Source organism: Ictalurus furcatus, chromosome 28, assembly GCF_023375685.1.
Source record: "Ictalurus furcatus strain D&B chromosome 28, Billie_1.0, whole genome shotgun sequence".
In the NCBI taxonomy this organism is placed as follows: domain Eukaryota; kingdom Metazoa; phylum Chordata; class Actinopteri; order Siluriformes; family Ictaluridae; genus Ictalurus; species Ictalurus furcatus.
In genome coordinates this window covers 9,545,767-9,571,499 of record NC_071282.1, presented here as the reverse complement: position 1 = coordinate 9,571,499, position 25,733 = coordinate 9,545,767, and the positions used below count along the sequence as shown (strand labels likewise).

Here is a 25,733-nt window from a genome sequence, read left to right as displayed (position 1 = left end):
ACACATTTATGCTGAAAGTGGAAGCAAGACCAGACACAACTTTCATTTCAGTCTTGGGTTTATTCATAACATACATCAGTGTAGTTACATTACTGCAACTCATTTTGCATAACTTGGTCCTTTTCATAGTCCACTTCTGGATCAGCAAAAATACATGTTAGTCTGACTAATTGTGTAGAGCAGTCCATACAGGATTTTGCTGAGTTTTTTTGCGAAGGTTGCAGCTAAAAATGCTTGATTTAGCTGTGACTTTTTTAAAAAAAAAATTGCCATGTTTAGTGGAAAACTACTTGTATTGGCAATTGCACAAAATTGTTTTGCATGGTCTTTCGCAGTGATGTTTGTTGGTAAATGAGACCTGGCACATTGTGATGTCACATGACTTGGCGCAAACTTGTGTAAAAATCGCAAGCTCCTCCGAATATTGCGGCATTTCCTTGATTTTGCTCTAATTTCTGCGATAGAAAAATCGCAAAAGAATTGAAGGTTTTACACAAACAACAATTATTGCTGTTTATGGTCATTTCAAGAAGGCATTGTGGGGAAGTTTTTTTTTTTTTTCCCCATTCCTTTTTTTGTCTTTCTCTCCCTTGTTTACTCACTCAATTAATCAGGAACCTCAAATATTCTAATACAATAACGAGTATGTTCGTTATAGGAACTGCACAGCTGAAAGTTGTCATTTTGTAGCGCCCTCTGCTGCTTAGGAGGTAAACTGCACTTGCAATAAAAACACTGACAAGCCTGACTCTTTTTCATGGTTTGTAGTGCTGTACATGTAAGTGTGCATCAATGATTCAACCTCTGCAAGAGAATGTGTCTTTAGAGAAAAAACTACAGCTTCAATCTGTACTTGAAAGTGAAGTACTGACTTCAGCTGCATAGCATTTGAAGTGCTCTTGGTACTAAAGGCCATGTTGGTCCTGAATATATGATGTATGGACGTGAGCTGTGCTGATCAGGACCAGGTTTCACTCTGGAAGCGGCTGGTTTTCTCCATGGTGTCCAGCATTTCCTGAGCTTGGCTCTCTGTCACACCTCCCTCCTGCTGGAAAACCTGCTTCAGTGCATCACACACTGCTGTGGGCATCTGCTTAGCGTTCCTGAGCACAGAAAGAGCTGCTACGTTCACCGATTCACTTAAAACACCAGGTTGTAAATGTACATGCGAGCTACAAAATACTGATGATTTGTTTTTTAATTAAAGCTGCAGGTTTGATGTATTTATGTTAATACATGGTATAACATCCATAGGTTCAAATCATGTTAAAAACCAGCTACTACTTACCCTGCTATGTAGAAGAAAGCATTCTTGTTCACAATCAGGTCCCACAACAGTTTGGCCTGTTCCTTTACTCTGTGCTGAACATAGATTTTATCCTCCTGCACAAAAAAAAGAGACAAAATGATTATTATTAGTTTGATACTATGTGTCATTTGCAGACGCAATTCATGCATTAGGTACTACCTGAACACTTACCAACTGTCATCACCAGAATTATTGGCACCTTTCATGAAAAATGAGCAAAAACAAATAACATGCAAAGAATAACATACACTCATGGCCACTTTAATAGGAACAACGATACCTGCTTATGGTGCCAACAGTCATGCCATGGTCAAGTCACTGAGATCACATTTTTCCCCATTCTCATGTTTGCTGTGAATTAGCTGAAGCTCTTGACCTGTAGCTGCATGATTTGCTGATGGGTGAACTGCATGAAGGCGCAGGGGTATAGGTGTTCCTATTAAAGTGGCTAGTGAGTATCTGTGCATATGAATGATATATATATATATATATATAATTTTTTTTTTTTTTTTTGAGCTTATGGGGCTGTTGTATAGTAGATATTGTTACACACAAGTTGTAATAGTAGTGCAATGTTTCTGCATAACACTAGTGTCAAAATGATCCACACCCCTCCAGGTATTTTGTTGAGGCTCACGTGGAGAGATTAACAGCACAGAGTCTTTAACTGTAATATCTAACAAGGTTGGATACACTGTTAGAGGAATCTTGTACGTTCCAATATACAGAATTTTCCAGCTGTTTATATTCTTAGGTTTGTACATGTGGACATTCTCTTCAATTCAAACTGTGTGTTTTCAGTGGGATTCAAATCCAGAGACTGAGATAGTGATTGCAAAAAACTGATTTTGTGTTCGGTGTTGATTTGAATGTTTGTTTGAGGTCAAGATCCATCTACAGCCAAGTCTTAACCTCCCCACAGAGGTAACTGAGATTTGGGCTGAAATATCCTGGTACCTGGTACAAAATTCATGATGAACACTCTTCACAAGAGCCCCAGACCATAAGCTGCAAAACTGTCCCAAAGAATCAATGGTTGACCATCATAATTTTACAATGAGTTAATATGTTACCAATTTCTGACAAATTTTCAACTCTTTCAAAGTTTTGAAACCAATATCTTTGCTATATGTCTTTGCAATCGTGTCCTCTCAAAGGGTGCCAATAATACTGGAGTTGACTGCTGACTGTTTTATGTAAAATAGTACTTTTAAAAGCAGAACAACCTTCAGATTTGAACAATGACATGCTTTAATTATCCTGGATGGAAATATTCCAGTCATTCACCCTGATGTTCAGCTCCGATCTCTGAGCATTATAACTGGATTACAAACATGAGTACAAGAATAGACTGCTGCTTCATGTGAGTGACAGTGTGTACATACTAAATAGTTTCAGAAATTAAAACAAAATCAAAGATAAAACAAAGGCAACCTGAGTAAACACACAATATAGTTTTTAAATGATATTATTTATTGAAGAAAAAAAATTATCCAATACCAACTGGGCCAGTTTGAAAATGTATTTGCCCCCATAGTTACTAATTCCATAAATCTGTGAAACTGCATTCATAATGGGGTTCAGCTGGACTAGACACAACCAGGCCTGATTACTGCAAACCCTGTTCAATCAAATCAACACTTAAATAGAACTTTTCCAAAAGCATGAAGTTGGTTAAAAGGTCTTACTCAGTAACACACTATGCCAAAATTTAAAGAAATTCCAGAAATGATGAGGAATAATGTGATTGAAATACATCAGTTTGGGAAGGGTTACAAAGCTACTTCAAAGGCTCTGGGACTCCAAAGAACCACAGTGAGAGCCATTATCTCCAAATGGAAAAAACTCAGCACAGTAGTGAACCTTCCCAGAAGTGACCTTCCAAAATTCCTCCAAGTGCACAGCAACTACTCATCCAGCAAGTCACAAAAGAGCCAAGGACAACATCAAAGGTCCTACAGGCCTCTCTTGCATCATGACTCCACTATCAGAAAGACACTGGGTAAAAATGGCATCCATGGAAGAGTGGTGAGGTGAACAGCACTGCTAACCCAGAAGAACATTAAGGCTCGTCTAAATTTTGCCAAAACACACCTTGATGATCCTCAAACCTTTTGGGAGAATGTTCTGTGGATTGATGAGTCGAAAGTGGAACTGACTGGAAGACAGGCATCCCATTATATCTGGTGTAAACCAAACACGGAATTCCACAAAAAGAACATCATACCTACGGTCAAGCATGGTTTAGGAAGTGTGATGGTGTGGGGATGCTTTGCTGCTTCAGGGCCTGGGAAACTTACAGTAATTGAGGGAAACAAGAATTCTGCTCTTTACTAGAACATCCTAAAGGAGAATGTCCGGATTATGCAACAAGACAAAGATCCAAAGCATAGGAATAAGTCCTAGTCCTAGAAGTAAATGAAAGATCTCCAGTTATCGGAAGTGTTTAGTTGAAGTCATTGCTGCTGAAGTTGGCACAAACAGATTTTAAGTTTAAGGGGGAAATTATTTTTTCACATGGGGGATAGGTGTTGGATAGCTTTTTTGCTTCAATAAAAAAAATTAATAAAAACTGTATTGCGTGTTTACTCAGGTTGCCTTTATGTTGTATTTCATTTGAAGATCTAAAACTATTTAGTATGCGATATACACAAAAACAGAAGAAATCTGCAAATACTTTTTCACAACACTGTATGCGTAAGGTTTAAACAAATTTATGCTTAGTAGAATATAAACACTTCTCTAAAACTAACTCAGAACTAATCATGATCCAAATTATGTTATACCTACGAAATCAGTATCCTGTTCATACTGATATTCAATATTAACTCGCACTCTATCAGAAGATGGTCTGTGGTCCAGCTCACCTGATCTCTGGAGAAGGCCGTGAACAGGGTCATTTGACCTGCCTGGATTTTCTGCTCCCATTCACCACGACAGTAGAAGTCTTGGGACTCAGAGCGGCAGCCGAAGAACAGGACATTAGCTGAGACAGAGGAGAACGCACACAAAAGAGTGTACAGTTATAGTTTGGAAATTTCCTCTTAACCCAAATGCACTTGATCAGCCAGGACATGTTTGGAAATGAGAGAGGACACGGCACTAACCTGTTCTCCCCTCAGCTATTCTCTCCTGTATGGCAGCTCGGAATGGAGCAACTCCTGTTCCAGGTCCTACCATTATCGCAGGGCTGTTATGGTCCTGAGGAAACTTCAGGCTACCCTTCTTCACCCATAAGGGCACACAAACGTCACCTAAATAACAAACAAGAGGACAGAATTCAAAAGGGTCTGCGATCTGTAACATGGTACTGCCCAGAAGTCTGATCCAATTACCAGGAAGTGTTTTAACTGTGAAAAACCTTTAAACGGTGAAAATTCCAACTAGATTCCATCATTCATCACTAATGCAGGCTGAAAAAAGCTGTTATTTACCACATGCAATAGCCATGATACAGAACATGGGACAATAAAATATAGAGGGGACGTCCTAACACAATAATGCCAGGTCTAACAGACAATTAAAGGGATAGTTCAGCCAAAAATGAAAATTCTGTCATCAGTTACTCACCCTCATGTTGTTCCAAACCCTTAAGAGTTTCATTCATCTTCGGAAGACACATGAAGACATTTTTAATGAAACCTGGGAGATTTGTGTCACTCCATTTACAGTCCAATAACCAAAACTTTCAAGCTCTAAAAAGTTCATAAAGGCATCGTAAAAGTAATCCATATGACTCCACTGGTTTATTCCCAATTATATGAAGCGATACGAATGATGTGTGCGCAAAAAACTAAAATGAAATCTTTATTCACAAAATATCTTCACTTCCGCATAGATCTCTGACATGCGTTCACGAGAGAACCATGTTGATGCGAGAGCAGACAAAAAAAAAAGTCTGTGAGAGCGGGCAAAAAAAATGCAAGCTTGCTCTCGTGAGAACATCCGCTCTTGTGCTACAACAGACACAGAATCACTGCACTGTTTACAGCAGAGGAAGAGGGACATTGTACACAAACTGAGTCACAAAGAACAATCTTTGTAACAAAGATGTCTGCAGATCTCGACATAGAGGAGGGCTTGCATTTTTTTTTTGTCCACTCTCGTGTTAACACAGCACGCATGCGTCGTTCTTCTCTCGTGAACGCATGTCGGAGATCTATGCGGAAATTAAGTTGTAGTATTTAAGTTTTTTGCGCACACAAAGCATTCATATCGCTTCATAAAATTGGGATTAAACCACTCGAATCATATGGATTACTCTTATGATGCCTTTATGAACTTTTTAGAGCTCGAAAGTTTTGGTTACATGGACTATAAATGGAGGGACAGAAATCTCAGAGGTTTCATTAAAAATGTCTTCACTTTTGTTCCGAAGATGAATAAACGTCTCATGGGTTTCGATCGACATGAGGTGGAGTAACTGATGAGAGAATTTTCATTTTTGGGTGAACTATCCCTTTAACATAGTGTTTAATTAACATGTTGATTTTTAAATAAAATATGTGGTGTGACAAAATTATTTAACAGCTCAACAATACAAGACATTCAGATAGAATTAAATTTCATATGAGGGTTTCTCAGATATCAACCCATATCCATCTATCCATGTTCCAGTCTAGTAAATGATTTGTCTACTAATATTTTCTTAGTCGGCTGTGGACAACAGATCCAGTTTGCTGCCAAGCAGCAACATCATCCAGGTGATGGATTAAAAGGTGTAATGTATTTTTTTATTATTAGAATAAATAAGAATACAAACAGAGGATGAATATTTTATTCAAATTTGGCCCGTTGAAAGGATTATGTTCACAGAATACTTTGGACTTTTTGCTCATCTAACATGTCATTTATTATAAGAACTACAGAAGATGAAATGGTGAACTAAAGTTACAGATATCTTACAGAGGTCTTCCTTTTTTGCTTTCTAGGGAAAAATAAAATTGAATAACAATGACTGTCAGCATATCGAAACATGACGTCGTTGTATATAATTGTACGACTGGAGTTGTTGGTAGTACACGATTGTAATATTTCTCCTCTAATAAAATAAGGAGGAAAAAATGACATAATTTGACACTAACATTATGAAACCAAAGCTATATTTCACAAAAACGAAATTAAAATATTTTTATTTCATTAATAATCTTCCTACAAAGAGCCAGTTAAACAAACACAGCAGTAAATGCAGTCAGTCTGAGGTCTAAAACCTAGCTAGTTATGTGTGATTCCCTAACACAGTGAAGGTGAAGTGTATATTCCTACCATGAGAGGAGGCCAGAGATGCCAGCCAGGAAGAGCAAAGGCCCTTACGTGGCTTGTGAAGTCTGGTTTTATACTGCACCACTGCCACCAAGATCTGGATTCGATTAGGATGTGCCTGGAGAGTTTAGAAAGAGTTTATAAGTTAAAAAAAACAAAAACACTGCTTTTCTTCACTTCACAAACAATTTACTACAAATAGACAGGATAGGTATATCCTTACATTGTACATACAGAGCCATCAATCACTTAGAGCTCTGTATCAATCGTTATTTATTCTAATTGGTTCACTTTCAGGTCAATGTTACAATTAAAAGCAGAACAACTCCCACATTTGAACCTGAACAGGCTTCAATTATCTCATGTAGAACTATTCAGACATGCAGATATTCAGCCTAGACCTGGGTACTTTAGCCGGTTTACAGATAAGAGCATGGACAGGGTGCTTTGTGAGAGTGCTACTTATATTAATGACACTCTATGTCCTTGTTCTGTATTGTGTCTTTTGCCACACGTTGTCTAAGAGCGGCCTTCTACTTTGCACACACACTGATCAATCCTGTATGCTCGGTTTCCCTTTCCAGTTAGGTTCCTCTCATGGTTCATTCATATCAGCTCAGGGAGTTTTTCTTTGCCACTGTTGCCTCTGACTTGTTCATTACAGATCTATATCTAAATCTATATCCAGATTTCTGGAAAGCTTGTGGCAATGTCCACTGGTAAAAGTGCTATGTAAATAAAATTGAACTGAACATGTCAAGATAGACATGTTAGATAAGTACTACAGTAATTTCCAAAGGCAGTGTGTCCCGAAGTGTTTTAATCCTCTTATACCACTGCATATTGCCAACAATTATTTATTTATTTATTATAGAACAATATATAGTTTATATAGTTTCTGTTTATAGTTACATTTAATGTTAGAAAATGTTCCTGCTATCACTTATAGTCTCTGAGCACTTTATTAGGAACACCTGTACACTTGCACATACATTTAGTTATCTAATCAGCCAATCATGTGGCAGCAGCGCAATGCAAAAATAAATAAATAAATCATGAAGATACAGGTCAAGCGCTTCAGTTCACATCAAACATCAGAATGAGGAAAAAGTGTGATCTCTGTGACTTTACCCGTGGTTTTCGGTGCCAGATGGGTTACCGTGAGTGGAACCTGATGTGGTCTTCTGCTGCTGTAGCTCATCTACCTCATGGTTTGACATGTTGTGCTTATTTGAGTTACTATACATTTCCTGTCAGCTCAGACCGGTCTGGTCGTTCTCCTCTGATTTCTCTCAACAAGGTGTTTCAGCCTGTGGACCCTTTGAACCATTCTGTGTAAACTTTAGAGACTGTTCTGTGTGAAATTCCCAGAAGATCAGCAGTTTCTGAAACCAGTCCATCTAGTATCAACAACGAACCGTTCTGGTGTTTGATGTGAACGTTACCCGAAGCTCTTGACCTGTATCTGCATGATTTTTTGCATTGAGCTGCTGTCACATGATTGGCTGATTATATAACTATATGCATGTGTACAGGTGTTCCTAATAAAGTGGACAGTGAGTGTACATTATAGCAGCTATAAAAGCGATTCCCTCACCAGAGGATAATGCAACAACAAAAAAAGCATCGTGTAATGTTACATTTAAACCTGAAAAGTGCAGACTCTGTCCTGAAGACTTTCCTGTGGCAGAAAGCTTACTGACTGACACAACATGCTGACACTGGAGATTCCTTCCCATGATACATTATTCTTTGTTAAAAGTAACAACACAACTTTTATCCCTTTATGTCGGCATCCACCACACAAGTCTCAGTGAATTAGCTGTTACTATAGAAACAATAATGTACACAGTAATGTACAATGATTTGCCTTGCAACTGAATCAGAACTGCGCTTATAGAAAATTAATCAACACCTTATGCTCAATCAGATTCAAGAACTCAATAGTGCTGTGGTCTTGTTTATATTAATATAATACAATAACACATGTTTTCTAGATCTAGTTTTGTTAGCATGTATGATGACATGCCTGGATGGGTAACATCCTACCAGCACTAGTGACTTCTTATTATTGTTCAATTCTGACTTTATCCTAGTGCCATACTGAAGCAGGATGTTTAACAGCCAGGATGGTTTCTGACTAATGAAACCTCACAGTTGTTGATTGCTACTATCCACCCATTTGATGGAGGTATTCCTCACCATCTCAAACCAATCAACATCTAACACTGAATCTTCCAGCCTGTCTATTTCACACCAAAATAATATGATCTGTACTCAGTATAACCACTTCTCTCTTATTGCTGGGAGAGCAATGGTGAGCACTGTGTTCTCGGAAGTATTGTAAATAAACCAAATCTTCCATACATAAGACCTGTTGCTGATCTGTAAACACAGGAATCTGTTGATGAACTTAAATTGGAAGTGGAGAAACAGGACATTACCAAGAGCGAGGATGCTATGGAGAATGAGCGTGGTTGGATTTCTGGAAATAAATCAAGCAGGTAGTTCACATTCAGCTCGGCTGTTGTATGAGGGAAGTCCGTCAGGACCTAATGGGAAAAACAGTAATCAGAATAAATGAATGATTGTCAATCCAACCATGCATTTCCTTCACTGCCATAACCTTAATAATATATAAAGCTTCAAAAATCTCTCAGAGACTGTGTGCAGGTTTCCAAACCATGTTTAAACCTTTTTAAATACTTCACTGGGAGTTCTGTGTTTGATTTCAATGTGCTACAACTGCAGACATGTTGAATAAAGGTTAACAGCCCTCTAATTACAAGCTATTATGAGTGAACAGCTTTTCTTTGCTCAGTTCCACCTGAATGGATAGGCTTTAGCGGGCTTAAGTGGAGTCTGCATTTGCAAAATACAGGGTTTGTGTAAAAGGTTGCACCATCACAGGAGCTTCCTCAAAACAACACAGAAAGAAATACATGTGGGGTTTGGAAAGACACACCTGACCTTACATGAGACACACGACCTTCATTTCATACAGAAATGTGGAAAAGTACAGTTCTGTGAAAAAGTATGTGCTGATTTCTTCTGTTTTTGTGTATCTCTCATACTAAATAGTTTTAGATCTTCAAATGAAATAGAACATAATACAAATGCAACCTGAGTAAACGCACAATACAGTTTTTATTTACTTTTTTATTGAAACAAAAAATACCCATGTGAAAAACGAATTGCCCCTTAAAATTATAATCTGGTTGTGCCACCTTTACCAGCAATAACTGCAAACAAACACTTCTGATAACTGGAGATCAGTCTTTCACAGTGCTGTGGTGGAATTTTGGCCCACTCTTCTTTGTAGATCTGCTACAAAGCAGCTTTAGTTCAGCCACATTGGAGCGTTTTCAAGCATGAACTGCCCGTTTAAGGTTCTGCCACAGCATCTCCATTGGTTCAAGTCAGGACTTATGCTTTGGATCATCGTCTTGCTGCATAATCCAGTTGCACTTGAGTTTGAACTTACGGACTGATGACCGGATATTCTCCGTTAGGATTTTCTGGTAGAGAGCAGAATTCATGTTTCCCTCAATTATTGCAAGTTGCCGAGACCATGAAGCAGCAAAGCATCCCCACACCTTCACACTTCCACCACCATGCTTGACCGTAGGTATGATGTTCTTTTTGTGGAATTCTGTGTTTGGTTTATGCCAGATGTAACAGGACTCCTGTCTTCTAAACAGTTCCACTTTTGACTCATCTATCCACAGAACATTCTCCCAAAAGGTTTGAGGATAAGGTGTGTTTTGGAAAAATTCAGACGAGCCTTAATGTTCTTAATGACATAATTACTTCAGAAATGGGATATTCTGAATTTTTCCAACTTTGCACACTTGACCCTTTCATCATAGCAGACGAAAGTATGGCGTCAGTTGAAAATGACACTTTCCTAAACACAGCTTACTTTCAGGTAGGCCACAGATACCTTCTTATATCTGGAACTGAAGGTTGCACTATGTACATTTTAACATGTAGTGTACTTTATAGACTTTATAAAGTCTTGAATTCTGTGGAATCATGTGAAGTTAGCATTGTTATATTAACTTGTTATAAAAACATGAACAGTATCTAGAGATGGTCTGACTAAGTGTTTAAAGCAATGCTGTACCACTAACTGTTTTTTTTTTTTTTGTGTACAACAATTAGAGTTTTATTACAAAGGTAACCAAATGCTTCTTTGGTTAAACTAGATGTTTTGTTGGTTGTTGGCAAATAAAAAAAAGGATTTTTGAAAAGTATTGTACATTTATATATTTAATGTCAATCATTATCATATCAAGTTATCTTCTCTCTTCTCAGCACCAAGCTAGGAGATCACGTTATACGACATCTTTACCTTACCATCGTTTAAAATGGCAGACTCCATGCAAACTGGAAACATCCCCATATTCTCCTGCCATCCCTAATAGCTCATCAGATCATTAACTGCTAGTAAATGAGCTTGAATTTGTCACAGATTAGCATGAGTGGGATTTCAGTCTCAAGCTGTATTGTCATATGTTCAGTGGTTTATCACTAATGTTCAGGAAGTCTTAGCAAACAGGTTCTGTTGTGAAAAGTTTCCAGGTTTCACATCATCCTCTAAATTTGTTCATATCACGCATAATTGATCCAAAACCCAAAGCCATGGAGGATATTTTGTAATCTCACAAATGAATTTAGTATGGTAACATATTGACATTTAAATAACCTTACCTAACCTTCCCTGAGTTTGTTTAAAACAAAGGTACAAGGAGTCTTTGTTTTGAAGAATCTTTGTAGTAACAAATTTGAGGCAAATACCAATCTGTATACGCAGTCATCTGTAAATACCAATCAGTATACGCAGAATTCAGAAATCTAAAACCCATGTATACAAGTTCAGAGGGATAGTGGACACCAGTGAGTGAGCCTTTTACCTCCAGAGCCGTACGCCGTGGTCTGCTGCAGTAACTGTGCAGCTCGTTTTGACCCTGCGCTGAGCTGAACTCAGCCAGTTTCTCTCGCTCCAGTTCGTTAGCGGCGAACGTGGCGAGCAGCTCAAAGAAAGAACGGCGCGGCACTGCGGCAATGTCCAGAAACTCCTGCACCAGGAACCTGATGGAACACGGCTGAGGGAGACGCACAGGGACAGGAGCTGAGAGAGACAAGACAGAGACACTGAGCGACACACAGTCATACCTACTGCGTTCACTTCACTCTGCTGTCTAATGGAAAAGAGACACATGGCATGAAATTTGAGGACAAAATTGGAGATCAATCTGCTCTCTCACTCACTCACTCACTCACTCACTCACTCGCACACTCGCACACTCACTCGCACACTCACTCGCACACTCACTCGCACACTCACTCGCACACTCACTCGCACACTCACTCGCACACTCACTCGCACACTCACTCACACACTCACTCACACACTCACTCACACACTCACACACACCTGTGTTGTTATCTGTGGGTGTGAGCACAAAGTATTTGTCAGGGTTGAGTCTCAGTAGCTGGCAAAACTGCTCCACATCTTCTGGGGAATTACACGGCCTCATCATCACCACATCACCTGCGCTGTACCTGCCACACACAGGTTTTATGAAACGCTATTTTTGGGGGGGGTTTAATTCATAGTTTAATAATGTATGACAAAACTGCCTCCAAATGATCCAAATTTTCTCACAAACCCAAAGATACACATTCATTTGATACATTAACATTTCTACTACTCACTGGATGTTTGAGTCTGTGATGTCAAACTCGATATGCCTCACATCCTGGAAATGACCAGGGGCTGTTACTCTCCGATTGGACACCACTCGAGCTGGGAAGGGGTGGGCTGAAGAGGGTGGGGCCTGGCCATGTGCTAGCATGGGCTTCACAACTGGCTCCTCTGTAGCATCATCCAGGAAGTGGAAAACATACCGAGGAGGAAGTCTGCAGGAAACACAAACTAACCTAAATTCATTCCTGTTTTCAGATCTTTCCGCTTTCTTTCATTCATCATTAAACATTCAGGTTATAGAATGGGAGGGACTATAGGAATCAGTAGGAGTCATTTGTAGTCAGCTTATGAATAAAAAAAAGCAAAAAAACAATCAGTATATTTTCTAAGTACTTATAGGTTTCTGCATGCAGGGAAATGAAGCAGAGCAAACTACAAAAGAAGTAAATAAACAACTATGCTAATCCAAATGCCACTGTGCTAAACTGGCATCCTCCAGAGATACATTTAACACCTCTAACAGGCCTGAATGAGAAGATGAATTAGACTCACGGATCTTCGTCAGGTAAGGGGCTTAAGTCAGCCGGGGGAGGATAAAGAGCCAGAGCCTTTTGCCAGAATAAACTTAACCAGGGATCAATCACTCCATCCGGCCTGGAAAACATGAAATTCACCCATAACTGGTTTGAATGCCATCTTTCTATAATGTACAAGACATTTTTCGACAAAGGAAATATCTTCAGACAACAGCAAAAAGGCATGAAATGCACAGACACAAATTTTATGAATATGCAAATTGTAAATGCCTGTTGTAAACAGCCTTGTATTTGGATACTAGACCCTGACAAGTTAAATGATGCAATAACACCTGTGCGTACCAATCTCAACAATCTCCATCTTACATTGCACTTCACGTGTGTGTGTGTGTGTGTGTGTGTGTGTGTGTCGGAGGCAGTGAGCAGTGTGTGAGGTGAGTATTAGGCCAGGCGAGAGGGAAGGGGTGTCAACATTAACATTATCACACAAATAAAGCTTTATGGTATTTATATATACAGACAGTGATAGCAGAGATTGCAATGCATCAGAGTAGTTTTGCAAATGATTAAGAGATTATTTGAACTGGAAGACTCCTCTCCACCATGATCAACCTTGTGGAAAAAAATATATAATAATAATAATAATAATAATTTGGATGTGGAAATGTAGGAAGTACATCGTCAGTAAGATAATATTAAAATGGATAGAAAATAAAATGGATTCCTATTTGCTCATATACAGTCCCCTCTAAAACTATTGGAACAGCAAGGCCAATTCACTTGCTTTTGCTGTAGACTGAAGACGTTTGGGTTTGAGATGAGTTTAGAATTTCAGCTTTTATTTCCTAGTATTTATATGTAGATTTGTTAAATGACATAGAACGTAGCACATTTTGTATTAGACCAGCCAATTTATAGGCAAGCAAAAATATTGGAACACGTTACTGACAGGTGTTTCTCGTTACCCAGGTGTGTCCTGTTAGATTAATCGTTTAAACAATAACATCTACTTTTGGTTTTAGCCTTCAGTTTCACCTGTGAAGATGGCATTTGTTGTTAAAAAGGGTAAGCCAACATGAAGATCAGAGAACTGTCTATGTGAGAAAAGCAAGCCACTGAGAACAGAGGGAAAAACAATCAGAGGCATTTCACAAACATTGGGCATAGCCAATACAACAATTTGGAATGTCCTGAAAAAGAAAGAAGCCACTGGTGTACTGAGCAACAGATGCAGAATGAGTCGGCCAATGAAAACAACAACAGCTGATGATAGAAATATTGTGAGCGCTGTGAAGAAAAACCCAAAAACAATAGCCAGTAACATCACCAACAACCTCCATAGGGCAGGGGTGAAGGTATCACAATCCACCATTTGAAGAAGACTTTAAGAGCAGAAATATAGAGACCATACCACAAGATGCAAACCACTCATCAGCAGTAAGAATCAGAAAACCACATTGGAATTCGTAAATAAATACAGTGATGAGCCACAAAAGTTCTGGAATCAAGATTAACCTCTACTGGAGTGATAAAAAGGCCAAGGTGTGGAGAAAGAAAAGATCTGCTCATGATCCAAAACATATTGAGCTTATCTGTGAAACATGGTGGAGGTAGTGTCATGGCTTGGGCTTGTGTGGCTGCTTCTGGAACATTCTCACTAATCTTTATTGATGATGTAACTCATTGTGGTAGCAGCAGAATAAATTCAGAAGATTTCAGGAACATTTTGTCTGCCAAGTTACAGAGAAATGCATCCAAATTAATTGGGAGGAACTTCATCATGCAGCAAGACAATGATCCAAAACACACTGCCAAGTCAACAAAGGACTTTATCGGGGGGTGTATTTGTGTGTATAGCACAAACAAATTAATTGACCTTGCCAATCCAATAGTTTCAGAGGGGACTGTAATCATTGTAGCATGTGTATGGCATGTTTCATGTTATAAAATATTGATAATTCAAAACTGAAAGAAGCAGCAAAGCTCTAACGATGCAGGAAAAATGGAGGAAGGAGGGGGCGATCATCAGAGGGCAGTAACATTGCTTTACTCATTGTAATATGACATGTCTCTGTATTTGGGATCACCTACACATATACCTGAGTTGATCACTACAGAGCATCACTGCAGAGGCATAACTACAAATGGTCCATTATGGTTGGCTGTATTATGATTTTCAGAAGGCTGACGAGATTTATTCTTACAATGCAGTTAATTTAAGATTATAAGAACAATCGCAAATTCCCCATCATGAAAAGCATGATATAAAGATTAGAGTGAATGTAAACACATCACACTGAACCATGGAGCAGCTTAATGTACAATAGGAACAACAGGCAGACTGAAACAATGCTGGTATTAGATTCATAATTATGATTATAAAGATGTTACATAAAATACGCACTTTACATTAACTCATCTGGATATTAACTTCTATATGGACATATCAGCAATAGTAATACATCAATATTGTAGTCCCAATTTATTAATACTAGTCAAAATTACACTTGTATTCTTATAGGAAATTCTTTTAACATAGTCGCCCAGATATGTAGTCCATGTCCACTCTGTACTCGTGTCCTATCTAACTGAACCCCACGATCATTAGACTCGGCACTTGAGCAATCCCGTATCAACTGTGTGCAAAGTTTGGTGTAATTTTTGCTAAGACTTTATATTATACATATATATATATATATATATATATATATATATATATATATATATATATATATATACACACACGATTCTCACCCCAGATCATGCTGATCGTCTGCCAGGCCAACAGGAAGTAGCGCATTACCACCAAGCTGCAGCAGACGCTTATAAAGCTTCTTAGCCACAAAGTTGAACCTAGAATGCAGGAGAATCAGAATTAACCTTAATTAACAGGTTAAATGTAAATTCTTACATTTCCAAAGTAAGCAGACACTAATTTTTTTTCATGGACTAGTGCACATACTCAATTGCCTATAAAATATTATATATATATATATATATATATATATATATATATATATATATACATACACACACACACACACACACACACACACACACAGTTAAAATGGCAGAGTGGTTCACTACAGAATAAGTGATGAGTTTTAATAGTATTTTTTATTAGTTTGTCCTTGATTAATGCACTGCCTTGCATGAATATTCACCTCCCTGGATCTTTTCCACATTTTGCAGCGTTACATCATGGAACTACAATGGACTTAATTGAAATTTTTACCATTTTACAAGATGTCTAACATTTCAATGTGCACAATATTGTCTTTATTGTGACATAAAAGGGAGATTAAACAAACAACCCCCCAAAAAAACAAACAAACAAAACAAAACAAAAAACAGGCAATTGGTGGTTGCATAAATGCTACCACAGCCTGGGTCAATATTTGGTAGAACCACCCTTGGCTGCAATTACAGTTTCTACTCTTCTGATATATGTCTCTATCAGATTTGCACATCTAGATCCTGATATTTTCTGCTCAGTATTCTTTGTACAATTTCTCAGGTTTTGTCAGATTGAACTGAGCTCACTGGTGAACAGCAATTATACTGGAAGTCTTGAAATAAAATTCCAATTAAGTCCATTTCAGTTCCAGGCTGTAACACTACAAAATGTGGGACAAAAATAAGGGGGGGGGGGGTTAATACTCATACAAAACACTGTCGCTTAAGCTGTGAGGTCAATTTTATGGCAAATATTACTTAGGATATGAGGAGTCACCAAGGCCGAGCACGGCGTAGTCCAGGCGACACAGAGATCCTGAGGGTAATGACTTCCTGAACACAAACCGCCAGAAGTTCTGCAGGATAAAAACATGTTTTAACCTGCAGCTACGATTCTCAACTCTTCATATTTGACATATCAGGGCTGGAGAAGGTTCTGTGTTCCAACACTGCTCATAGCACACCCTCCTCAACTTCTCCAGGCCACAGCATGTTACAATGCTTTCATTTAAAGCATCAATATCAGTCACACAGCACCTTCCAAAGCCAAACGCCTTGTTGATAACAGAGGTCAGAGGAAAATGGCCAGATTGGTTCGAGCTGCCGGGAAGGATATAATAACTCATATAATCACTCCTTACAACCACGGTGAGCAGAAAAGCATCTCAGCATGCTCAAAACATTGAACCTTGAGGTGGATGGCCTACAATAGCAGAAGACCACATCAGGTTCCACTCTTGTCAGTCAAGAACAGGAATCTGTGGTTATCGTGGGCAAAGACTCAACGAAACTGGACAGTTGAAGATTGGAAAATGTCACACGGTCTTTTTCCAGTCTTCAGCTGTCCATTCAGAGTCTGTACCCATTCAGAAGTGGAAGCTGATGTGGTCTTCTGCTGTAGCCTATCCACCTCAAGGTTTGATATGTTGTGTGTCCTGAGAGGCTTTTTTTTTGCATTGCGCTGCTGCCACGTGATTGGCTGATTAGATAACAGCATGAATGTGCAGATGTCGGAATATTCCTGTTTACACTTCTACACAGCTTTCTCTGACATTTTATATCCTCCATAAGGTCATTTTACACACTTTCCTTAAGCTAATATACAGTATAGCTAACATATTGCCATGGCCTTTAAGGGTGTGTTATAGCGGTACTGCAGCGTACCCCTTATTTATACCACTCTTTCCTACCTTCATGTTGTCTGGAGGGTCACCTTGTCCTGTGGTGGAGCAAACAAACACCACGAGAGACTCCGATATCAGATTCGCCTGTTCAACACACAAGCATGAACATCTCCCATGACCGACACATTTTCAACCCTAGGGTGCGATATACACTGCAATACTCAACACACAGCACTGTTATTCATTCATTCATATTCCTGAGTTAAAAACTGTGTATGTTCAGGTTTTATGATGTCACATGAATTTACGTGTATACTGACCACATTGTACGTGTCTAGAGCTTGCACTCGGACTCTGATCCTCCTCCTCTGTGCCTGACGACCGATTCTTTCGGCCGTGTCTTGGGCCGTGCCCGTCTGACTCCCGTACAGAAGCAGCAGCGTGTGACTCGACATCCTGTTACACCACACTAGTCTGCGATTAGAGGAAAGAATCAGGAGAGAAAAGTAGCTGACTATTCTCAAAACCACATTATTACACACTTCAGAGTGGACATGACGTTTGTGAAGTCCAGAATACAGCTTAAACATAAACATAACCTCAACCACTGAAACCTATTGATACCCTAACAGTGATATTATTGACTATTCGGTTTACAAATGTCTTATTCAAAATGAGGATTTGTTTTTTTTTTCTTCCATTTTTATTCAAGATGCTTTCTGAGAATGAATCAGCGGAGATTATTTCAGCAGTGATGTAAGAGAAAACACAGGTCAGTTCAAATGCCATGAGTCAGAGAGTGATGTGGATAATGCTGATGATCAAATTTCCATTGTAAACTTATAAATAAGATAATCTAATATAATAAAACAATAATTCCTTGATAAATTTTCATACTAATATTTTAAATATTAGCATTTGTGCATCTTATTTATTGCATATTCAAATACATGCAAATAAATTCAGCAGTTGTACAGCACTTGCTTCTAAAAAAACAATGTACTGGCACGTCAATGAAATAAAATGGGATCTTTAATTCAATTTTCTCCCTTTTTTTTTTTTTTTTACAGAAAAATACTATAACCTTACTTCTGTAAGATATTATACACACACACACACACACACACACAGAGATAGATAGATAGAGATGTATAGTGGTGCTTCAAAGTTTGTGAACCCTTTAGATTTTTCTATATATATCTGTATAAATATCACCTAAAACATCATCAGAACTCCTAAAAGTAGATAAAGACAACCAACTTAAACAAATGAGACAAAAATATATTATACTTGGTCGTTTATTTATTTAGGAAAATGATCCAATATTACAATATCTTGGAGTGGCAAAAGTATGTGAACCTTTGCTTTCAGTATCTGGTGTGACCCCCTTGTGCAGCAATAACTGCAATTAAACGTTTCCTGTAACTGTTGATCAGTCCTGCACATCGGCTTGGAGGAATTTTAGCCCGTTCCTCAGTACAGAACACAGGCATGTGCAAAAAAATGCAATAGAGCAAAGATGCCTCGAAGAATAATGAAATTGAACATTTCTTTATTAAATATAAATACTATAAAGAGCAGTAAACAGTAATACAAGAAACAAAAGTCAATATTTGGTGTTATTTTGATTTAAAAAAAAAAAAAAAAGGAGTCTCAGGTACAGTTAGTGCAGATTTATAAGGAAACGAGCTGCAAGTTTTATTGAGCATCTTGCTGAAGCAGACATGGTTTTTCTGGAGACTCTGTGGCACTTGCTTCTTATTTTTGCAGCAAAACCCAACAGTCTTCATTGTGTTTTGTGTCTGAAAAGTGTCTCTTAAATAATCTGCGGCTTTCTTTACTGACATACAAACATTTTTCCGCAACATTTAAGTGTGTGATGGAAAACTAATGTTTGGAAATCAAAATGTTTTTTGTACTGACTCGATAATGTACAAGTCATAAAAATTCATTGTGTGTTAAAATAAATAGCTGTTATACATATATATAACATATCGTACTCAGACTCTGATCTTCCTTCTCTATGCCTCACGACCGATTCTTTAAACATATTTAAAGACTGTATTTTAAAGATAATTTTGTAAAAATCCCAATAAGCTTTACAGATTTTTACTGGAAAGAGTTTAAACAATGTTTTCATGCTTGTTCAACAAGGCATAAACAATTATTGCAGATGCAGTACTTAGGACACTAAAGAGACCTTTCTACTGTCTCTGAAAAACACCAGAAGAAAGATGCCTAGGGTTCCTGCTCACCTGCGTGAACATCCCATAGGCCTGCTGCAGGGAGGCATGAGGACTGCAGATGTGGCCAGAGCAATACACTGCTATGTCTGTAATGTAAGATGCTTAAGACAGTGCTACAGGGAGACAGGAAGGACAGCTGATCGTCCTTGTAGTGGAAAATTACATGTAACCGTCTGTCCACCCAGACGTTATGAGGAACTTTCAAATGCCTTGGTGGAAGAGTGGAGTAACACCTCACAGCAAGAACTGACAAATCTGGTGCAGTCCATGAGGATGAGATGCGCTGTAGTACTTAAAGCAGCTGATGACTGTTACTTTTGATATTGACCCCCCCTTTGTTCAGGGACTCAGTAATCCATTTCTGTTCATCAAATGTCTGTGATACTTATTCAGTATATGTCTCAGTTGTTTAAGCTTTTTATGTTAATACAAATATTGACACATGTTAAGAAATTTGCTGGAAATAAAAGCAGTTGAATGTTTGAACATTTCCCTTTTTGCTGAGTATATATATATATATCATTTAAATTGAGAAATAATCAAACCACCAGCTTGTGGAATAAAAAAACATTCCTAAAAATACTAGCTGTAACTGTAGATATCCAGTAACACCTTCCAGAGAGAAGCCTGGGGAATTCACTGGAAAGACGATGGGAAGGATGTCTGTTAAAGCTCTCATTGCTCTCAGACCGCTGTCTCTGTGGTGTCTCATCATTTCTCTGCCATACGCACAATACTCGACAGTTGTTTCCCTGTTTTTTTTTAAACCCCAATAAGAGAAAACGTTCTCAGTTCGACTTCTGTATAATAGCTGCAATGTATCTTTACTTACACAACAACTATTTATTAGCTTCTTCAACAGATACAGTCAGTGTGTAGACTTTTAAAAACAATGTATTCCGATTAAATCAATTACAACCATCCACCATTTCCACTTTACTTGGCTTATGAGGAGCATGAGGTGTTATTCACAGACTGTACAGACTCCTCAGAGTCAGATCATACCTGTATAAGTGAGTTTCTCTCTTACTCCACTCAGAAAATAAAACCGTCCAAAATAAACATTTGTGAATTTCTTATTAACTTCACATGGTTTTAGATTTATTTCTTTGGATGAACTCCAGTGACCTCTGCTCCTGTGTTGTGTTTGTTGTTGTATCTTAAATCCAACCACACACACAAACAGTGTAACTTAAGGGTGAGTGGGTGACTGTCTGTGTGTGTGTGTGTGTGTGTGTGTGTGTGTGTGTGTGTGTGTGTGTGTGTATGGGTGTGTGTGTGTGGGTGTGTGTGTGGGTGTGTGTGTGTGTGTCACTCAGCACGTTCTTTCCCCCCAGTGATCTGATCTGCAGATTATTGTATACCTTTTTGTGAAATAAAAGCATTATGAGAAGTTATTATTTGAATAATGTAAGGTCAGACGCTTACCTTGTCCATAACCCAAATCTACAGTTCAGCAGTTTCCCATAAAACGTACAATATCAAAGCGCGTGAACACCACCGCACTACTCACTCTCGCCCCTTCACCGGCACTGCGGCACACGTCATTTCCCACCCACCCGTATTCCGACAAACCCCGCCTCCTATGCCACGATTGTCTGAGAGTTCATCTGTGTCCAATCGGAGGACTCGTTACTACTACTACTACTAATAATAACAATAATAACAACAGTAAGACGAACAACAAGATAATAACAACAACAACAACAACAATAACAATAACAACAACAATAAAAATAATAGTTATAATAACAATACAACAACAACAACAACAACAACAATAATAATAATAATAATAATAATAACAACACCAATGATAAATTAGGTTTACATGCATACAAAAAAAATAGAAAATACATAAAATGTGCAAAATCGTGCAGTGAATAATACTGAAGATAAGATGCTTTAAAAACTAGACCTATTGAATATCATTATATAGTTATATAATGATCTTGCACTGGCAAAGGAATAGTTGTTTTTTTTGTTTGTTTGTTTGTGTTTGTTTTTTTTTGTAGGATGTAGGATTAGAAAAGAAATGTCTCATCAACTTTAAATCCAGTTTTAAGTTTTGAACACCCTTGCTTTAATTTAAGAAATGCTAGTATATTTCCTTGCTATATTTCTTTATGAAAACACAGAATAATTATGTTATGAATATGAACTACTGGCCAATCCGACACAGGAGGCGGCTTTTGTGGGAATGCGGGTGGGAAGGAAAAAATACACACACAGGATGCAGCGCTCCTTGACCCGGAAGCGATTATACACTGTCGACAGCTGGGTTTTCATTTTAAAAATGGCGACCGACAAAGGTTATGTGTTTATATGCGCTAGCTTGATTCTTACGTTACTTTTTACCCCAAGTCGATCTCGGCTCCATCACCTGGTGCTTAAGGTATGTTCCTGTGATGCACTGAGTGATTCCAGTCAGGTGTAGCGGGATGGTGCTGAAGCTCACTGCGCTGCACTTACATACTGAATGTGGGGATTAAATGTGGATTAATGTGTGAATATACTGTGATGCTGAGGGTATGTGCTCTGGACAGTGTGGATAAATCCACTGTTTAGCTCCTCAGTGTTGGTTAATGTCTTCTTGTTTGGTCAGTAAGTGGTGGTGGTGATGATTGTGGTGATGATTGTGGTAATGATTGTGGTAATGATTGTGGTGATGATTGTGGTGGTGATGGTGGTGATGGTGATGATGATGATGGTAATGATGATGATGATGATGGTAATGATGATGATGGTGGTGATTTATATACAGTAGGTGACTGCTGGTGTTGTTAGTGAAACACTTTCTCTTTTCTCAGGATGATGTCCGTCAGAGGGTTCACCTCAACACGTTCGGCTTTTATAAGAACGGCTACATGAGCGTGAAGATGAACAGCCTGAGTGTGAGTGGAGCTCCAACCAACAACATTGACAGCTCCACAGTAAGCTCCTGACTGGTTCCCACTTACACCGCTGTTTTCACATGTTTGTGCATCACATCACATCCAAACACCCTGAATCTCTGTGTTTGCGCCTTAAGCTCTGATCAGTGATTGATTAATAACTATAAACTCTCAGATATGATCACTTTGATAAATTCAGCTTGTTCTAGAGAAGATCCCATGCCCTAGTGAAATACAATATAATATACGGTTTGATTCCCACCTCCACCCTGTGTGCACGGAGTTTACACGTTCTCCCTGAGCTTCGGGATTTCCTCTGGGTACTCCAGTTTCCTCCCCCTGTCCAAAGACGTGTGTTGTAGGCTGACTGGCATTACCAAGTTGTCTGTAGTGTGTGTGATTGTGCCCTACAATGGGTTGGCACCCCATCCATGGTGTCCTCCGCCTTGTGCCCTGAGTTCTCTGGGAGTTCTCCAGGCTCCCCGTGACCCTGTGTAGGATAAGCGATACAGAAAATGGATGGCTGCTGTTGTTTTTCAGTCGTGACGGGCAGAATGCGTACTACCTGAAAAGCGAATCTTCAGCTGCATTGCTTTTATGAATGCTTGATCTCGTTACTGAAAAAACATCCACATCATATTCTGTGTTGCAAAGGCTGCCCTAGTCACGCTGCATAGTTTTGCTAAAAGACTTTTTTATTCCGCTTTGTAGGAAAAAAAACTAGAAATGTTTGCAGTTTTCATAAGAAAATATTTCGTCCACGTAAAAACCGAATTGAATCTGATTTAATGAGTTGAATGGGTACTGGTTTTACACAAACTGACATGCCACCATCTTCATTCACTTAATGCTGCTCAGCCACTGAAAGCCCGTGTCAGTCGAGCACTACTGTGCATTTTTACCTGGAAAGAAAAACTTCAACCTGAACGACTTGCATATGATTTTTCAGGCTGAAATCAGGCTGGAGCTGATTTCCTTCTAGCCCAGACTGTACCTTCACATAATCTATCAGTGAGAGTCGAGTCATGTGATTACACAGAGTGACACTAGATTTGATCTCCGTTTGGGCTGATATTTTTCACCCAGCCTTGCCGCTGATGAAACAAGCAGACGACAGAGCTGTAAGCGTTCGGAGGAAACACTGCAGGAAAGCTCTTTGGCTCTTCTTTGGCTTCTCATAAAATAAAAATAAAAAACACAATTATACACATACACAATATAAAAATTCTCAGAAGGAGTTGCTTACCCTTCATTTAATATTCTAATTGCTTTAAGTGTGTACGTGCGTGCCTGTGTGTGTGCGTGTGTGTGTAATAGTTTGTCCCGCATCGTTCTTAATGTGCCGTTTCTGAGACCTCATGAAGTAGGGATGCACCGAATGTTCGGCAACCGAAATTATTCGGCCGAAAATAGCAAAAAAAAAGCACTTTCGGTGTTTGACCGAACAATGATGTGTTTAATGACGCGACCAAATAGCCTAGCAACCAGAGTGAAACGCGCGAATGTCACGACCTCCACTTCCGGCAGCGCGCTCGGAGAGATGAGGGGGCGCGCGCATGCACGAGCTATGTGCACGAGTGCTCAGTGAGCGCATGCTCTTCATATGTTGTTTACTGTGGACACGTGCGTTTGTTTTGTTTCTGTTCCGGAGTATTCTGTTATGTCGCGAGACGTAAGGGAGTAGAGTACGGAAGCAGGTGCAGGTAAAGACTTATTTATTTAAGGGCAGGCAGACCAATCCAAATTGTAATCCAAAAAACGCAGTCAAGACAGGCAAAGGATCGGGCGATCGGCAAACAGGCATAAACGGGGCAAAGCAGGAATCAGTCGCAGTCACAGAAAACAGAGTCAAAACACAAAACAAGAAACATGAACTAGTGCTATGGACTGGGAGTGGAAAAACCAGCGGAGACTAAATGAACTAATCTATAGTTTAAACTAACTAAATCTATCAAGGAACATAACATCAACAACGTATCTACTATAATACTCCGCGAGGTGTACAGGGACGCGAGCGGTATATATCCCCAATATAATCAGCCGTATAGAACCGAATATAACCATTTTTTGCACTCTTGCCAATGCACTTTTTCATGCACTTTTTTGTTGTAGGCTACAGAGTGTTCCATTCTTTCAGCAGTCAGTTATAGGCCTAACATAGGCTATTCAACGGGGGCTCAAAGTTTACCACATAAAAATATTTTTATTTTACTCATTTATTTATTTAAAGTTTTATTGTGCCTTGTTGGTAGCCTATGCCTTCTGGAATGAAAAAAAAATGTTCAGTGTTAAATAAATATTTTGAAATTATAGTTTTTGTAATTTATTTTTTTCTTTGAAAAGCAAGACAAAATAGTAAAAAGCACATTCTGACTATTTAATTTATGCAATGGTGAAAAAAATGGCAAAATAAATGGAAATGCAAATGTTCGGTACTCAGCTTTCTGCCTTCGGCCAAGTTTTTCATTATATTCGGCTTCGGCCAAGAATTTTCATTTTGGTGCATCCCTATCATGAAGTAATAAATCCTAATTGGATCTCCCATCTAATATCACAAGCAGTCGTCATTGTGGAAGGTTCACTGGACCACAGTGTTTATCACGACTGTGTTGTTTAAGTGTTGTCAGAGGCATTTATGCAGTCTGTCTGTTTTCGCACCTTTCGTCACAGATCGGTTTCAGTTTGGATCGCACAAGCAGTAACGGCTTCTCTACTTACCTGGTAAGGAAGAGCCTTCTCGCTCACCTGTGATGTAACTCTGATGATCAGAGTATACCTTCCTTCCTGATGGCTGATGTTTAATCGTGTTGTATGCAGGACGATGGCTTAGACTACTGCGTGCTGAAAAAGCTGCCCAGCAGTGATTTTGCAGTGGTTCTCCTATTGCTGGACTTCAGAAGCAACCTGTAAGTTGTCTAAAATCCTAAATCATCGTTATAAAGTGCAGCAGAGTATGGTTGGATTTAACGTGTGATCTTTTTACGACCTGTAGTTAAAGTGCACCTATTGTGTTTTTTTTTCAAATATTACCTTTCATGTAGTGTTATATATCTGTTTGTGAATGTAAAAAGTCTGCAAAGTTTCAAAAATCAAAGCACACGACAAACAGCGTTATTGACTGCCAAAAGAAGGAACCGATTCTTAACAGCTGAAACGAGTCATTAGTAATTCCAGACTTACTTCCTGTACTAAC

At 38.8% G+C, this 25,733-nt stretch overlaps 2 protein-coding genes across 2 annotated transcripts in view; one reads left to right on the top strand and one right to left on the bottom strand.

Moving 5' to 3' along the window:
- Nucleotides 1–42: 42 nt before the first annotated feature.
- ndor1 (NADPH dependent diflavin oxidoreductase 1) lies at nt 43–21,260 on the bottom strand. The gene is made up of 15 exons (XM_053617768.1): nt 21,075–21,260; nt 17,721–17,874; nt 17,467–17,544; nt 16,535–16,632; nt 15,575–15,673; nt 12,837–12,938; nt 12,293–12,496; nt 12,012–12,139; nt 11,488–11,705; nt 9,016–9,123; nt 6,575–6,689; nt 4,417–4,563; nt 4,177–4,295; nt 1,289–1,383; nt 43–1,103 (listed from the first exon to the last, which is right to left on the bottom strand). The coding sequence occupies exons 2-15, from the start codon at nt 17,853–17,855 to the stop codon at nt 959–961; spliced, it is 1,791 nt and encodes a 596-aa protein (XP_053473743.1). The 5' UTR covers nt 17,856–17,874; nt 21,075–21,260; the 3' UTR covers nt 43–958.
- Nucleotides 21,261–21,630: 370 nt separating this feature from the next.
- Nucleotides 21,631–25,733, top strand: part of gpr107 (G protein-coupled receptor 107) — a 36,252-nt gene continuing 32,149 nt past the window's right edge. Inside the window, exons 1-4 of the mRNA XM_053617769.1 lie at nt 21,631–22,041; nt 22,457–22,579; nt 25,211–25,261; nt 25,358–25,446. Of these exons, the coding sequence (XP_053473744.1) occupies nt 21,847–22,041; nt 22,457–22,579; nt 25,211–25,261; nt 25,358–25,446 (458 nt within the window). The 5' untranslated portion in view covers nt 21,631–21,846. The remainder of the gene's footprint in view (nt 22,042–22,456; nt 22,580–25,210; nt 25,262–25,357; nt 25,447–25,733) is intronic.